Source organism: Carlito syrichta, unplaced genomic scaffold (assembly GCF_000164805.1).
Source record: "Carlito syrichta isolate Samal-C Ts95f unplaced genomic scaffold, Tarsius_syrichta-2.0.1 Scaffold308101, whole genome shotgun sequence".
NCBI classification, from domain to species: Eukaryota; Metazoa; Chordata; class Mammalia; order Primates; family Tarsiidae; genus Carlito; species Carlito syrichta.
The window spans coordinates 5,767-8,628 of NW_007252197.1; the positions used below are offsets into that span (position 1 = coordinate 5,767).

General features: G+C 54.1%; 1 protein-coding gene across 1 annotated transcript in view; it reads right to left on the reverse strand.

Moving 5' to 3' along the window:
* Nucleotides 1-200: 200 nt before the first annotated feature.
* Nucleotides 201-2,862, reverse strand: part of RPL3 (ribosomal protein L3) — a 6,952-nt gene continuing 4,290 nt past the window's right edge. The window contains exons 6-10 of the mRNA XM_008064903.2: nucleotides 2,045-2,205; nucleotides 1,440-1,541; nucleotides 952-1,047; nucleotides 500-619; nucleotides 201-301 (exon numbers count right to left, since the gene is read on the reverse strand). Of these exons, the coding sequence (XP_008063094.1) occupies nucleotides 257-301; nucleotides 500-619; nucleotides 952-1,047; nucleotides 1,440-1,541; nucleotides 2,045-2,205 (524 nt within the window). The 3' untranslated portion in view covers nucleotides 201-256. The remainder of the gene's footprint in view (nucleotides 302-499; nucleotides 620-951; nucleotides 1,048-1,439; nucleotides 1,542-2,044; nucleotides 2,206-2,862) is intronic.

Below are 2,862 nucleotides of genomic sequence, written 5' to 3' on the forward strand. Positions count from 1 at the left end.
TGTCAACAGCTCAGGGATAGACCCAGGGTCAGCCTTTGTCTCTCTCCAGGCACAGGGATCGGGGCACACAAGTGGGAGGTCAAAGAGCAGACCAAACCGCATGTAGAAATGGAGAGGACAGCCTTGGGCACAGGCTACACAGGCCACCATCCACCTCCCCAGTCCTGGTACTTCCATGGAGAAAAAGTCAGAGGCAGGTATTATTGGAAAACAACCTTTATTGAGATTCCACCAGCTGCACAGTCTGTTCCTGGCATTAAGCTCCTTCTTCCTTTGCAATTCGGTCTTTCTTGAGTGGTCCCTGTGGAGATGCAGGTAAGGTCAGAGATAGATGGGGGAAGGACACCCACACTCCGGAGAAGCCCAGAACTCTGGGCCAGTTCCAAGGGCTCAAGAGACCCCATACCCCAGGAGCCAGCCCAGTTGCTTCCTTCTGCAACACCAACACCAAAAGCAGGATGCTGGCAGCAGAGAGCCACACCCAGGGAGAAGAGCTCACCATGAATGCCTTCTTCTCCTCCACGGTCTGGAAGCGGCCATGGCCAAACTTAGAGGTGGTATCGATGAACTTAAGGTCAATCTTCTCCAGAGCACGCCGTTTGGTCTGCACCAGCAAGGACTGTGGGCCAAGAGGGGACGATACTCAGGGTGAGGAAGAGCCAGGCTTCCTTCAGCACCATCCCAGTTCATTAGCCCGTGGGGACGTTAGAGACAGTTCAACGTCCTAAAGCCGAGTCTTCCCACGATTGCCAGGACAAGTCAACAACCAACAGAAACAAACAGCAGCCCCACAAGGCTAGACTGGGTGCCTTCTCGTCCAGGACTTCACAGCTGGTGTTCAAGGACATGCCGACACCCTCTCCTTTGAACTCGCCCGCTGAGGTCAGTCTGAGGTCTCCTGATCCTCTCCATGGGAAAGCCACCCGACCCAGCAGGAAGAGGGCACCTCACCTTGCGCAGGGTGAGCACTCGCTTCTTGGTCCCCACCACGCAGCCTTTCAGCATGACGAAGTCATTGGTCACTTCACCATAGTGGACAAAGCCACCCTGGAAAGCCACGTCATTGGGTTAGCCCCAATCAAGCACGAGGGACTACAGGCCATCCAGCTCCCACCCACCACCCCAGCCACACCTGCACAGGGCTTTTCTCAGAAGGAAGGCAGCAAGGAATGGTTCCGCAGTCTGACTCGGGCGCTGTGCCAGCGCTCATTCCAGGCCTCATCACTGAACAGCCCCATCCCACAGGCTCCAGTGACACACCATTTATGAAACATTCAGCCCCCAATGACCCTATAATGATCCTACAGGCAGCTCCTCAGATAAGCCTGGCCCAAAAGGCACCAAGTCCCCTACGCCCAAAGTCCTGAGTGGATTCACAAGGCAAAATGAAGGGGCAACTGTGCACAGGTCCAGGCAACAGATCAGATCGCCTTCCTTACCAGAGGGTTGACACTCTTGTCAGATAAGTCATAGTCAGTGGAAGCGTTGTTCTTGATCAACTTGCCATCCTTGATAAAGTAGCCCTGGCCGATCTTATAGATCTAAACAAGAAAGACAGGAGCTGGACACTGGGAAAGGTGTGGGGCAGAAAGCCAGCCCAGGAGACCAGAGCAGCCTTGCCACGGTCCAGACAATTACAAGGAACAACTAACCCCGACATGCTGGGGACTGGCCTGCACTTCAGGATGGCAGCTGGGACCTTGATCTGGGTGATGGGGAATGACAAACCCGAAGGGCAAGAGGCCTGTAAGTAGCCTGAAAACTAGATCCCAAGGTGCAACAGCAGTATGGAGGCCTCAACAACCTCCCTGAAGCGAGGAGCAGAGACAAGATCCTATTCCGAGTCATGGGAAGCCTCACCAGAGCCATCTGAGGGTGGCACCTTATAAATCCTGGCACCCAAGAGCAGAAGTGACCCATGAGACACGAGTCCCTGAAGTCGACGTGATGCTGAGCTCTACAGCCAATGGGCCGTGCTGACAGAAGAACCCCACTCCCATCACGGGGTTGTCTTTTCCTCCCAGGAACCACCCTCAGCTCTCACCTTCTTGTTGATCTCAGTGCGGTGATGGTAGCCTTTCTGCCCAGCCCTCGCCACAGAGAAGGCCACACGGGCAGGATGCCATGCCCCAATGCAGGCAACCTTGCGCAGCCCTCGGTGAGTCTTGCGGGGTAGCTTCTTGGTGTGCCAACGACTGGTGACCCCTGGAATGGACACACGCCATTACTGCGCCTCAGGCCTGGCCCCTGCCGCTGGCCCTGCCCTCCTGGAGATGCTAGAGAAGTGATTCCACACATGCAGCATGAAGGCTAGAAGGGGGATTATGCCATCTACATCACCAAGTGGCCCTCTTGCACATTCTGTCAAGCTAGATACCAGCCTACGTACAAAATGCAAGCATAAGAATAGGCCTTGGGGATACACCCCACAACCAGATTGTGAGCAAGTACATTTTGAGTACATCTGTTTAAGTTCTCTTAAGCTGGGCACAGCAACACACGCCTATAGTCCCAACACTTTGAGGGGTTGAGACAGGAGAAATCACCGGAGGTCAGGCTTTAAAATCAACCTGGGCAACACAGTAACACCCCATCTCTACGAGAAAAAAAAAATTAACCAGCTGTGGTGGCGCATGCCTGCTATCTTAGCCACTCAGATGGCTGAGGCAGGTGGACGGTTTGATCCCAAGAGCTCAAGGCTGCAGTGAGCTATGACCACACCACTGCACTCTAGCGTGAACAATACAGCAGGACCCTACCTCTAGCATAAAAAGTAAAAATAAGCGCCCAACAGTTTCTCTGTGCTATTGTACAGTGGGCTACAGTGCACTAAGGGCTCAGACGTAAGGCAGTTCAGCCACC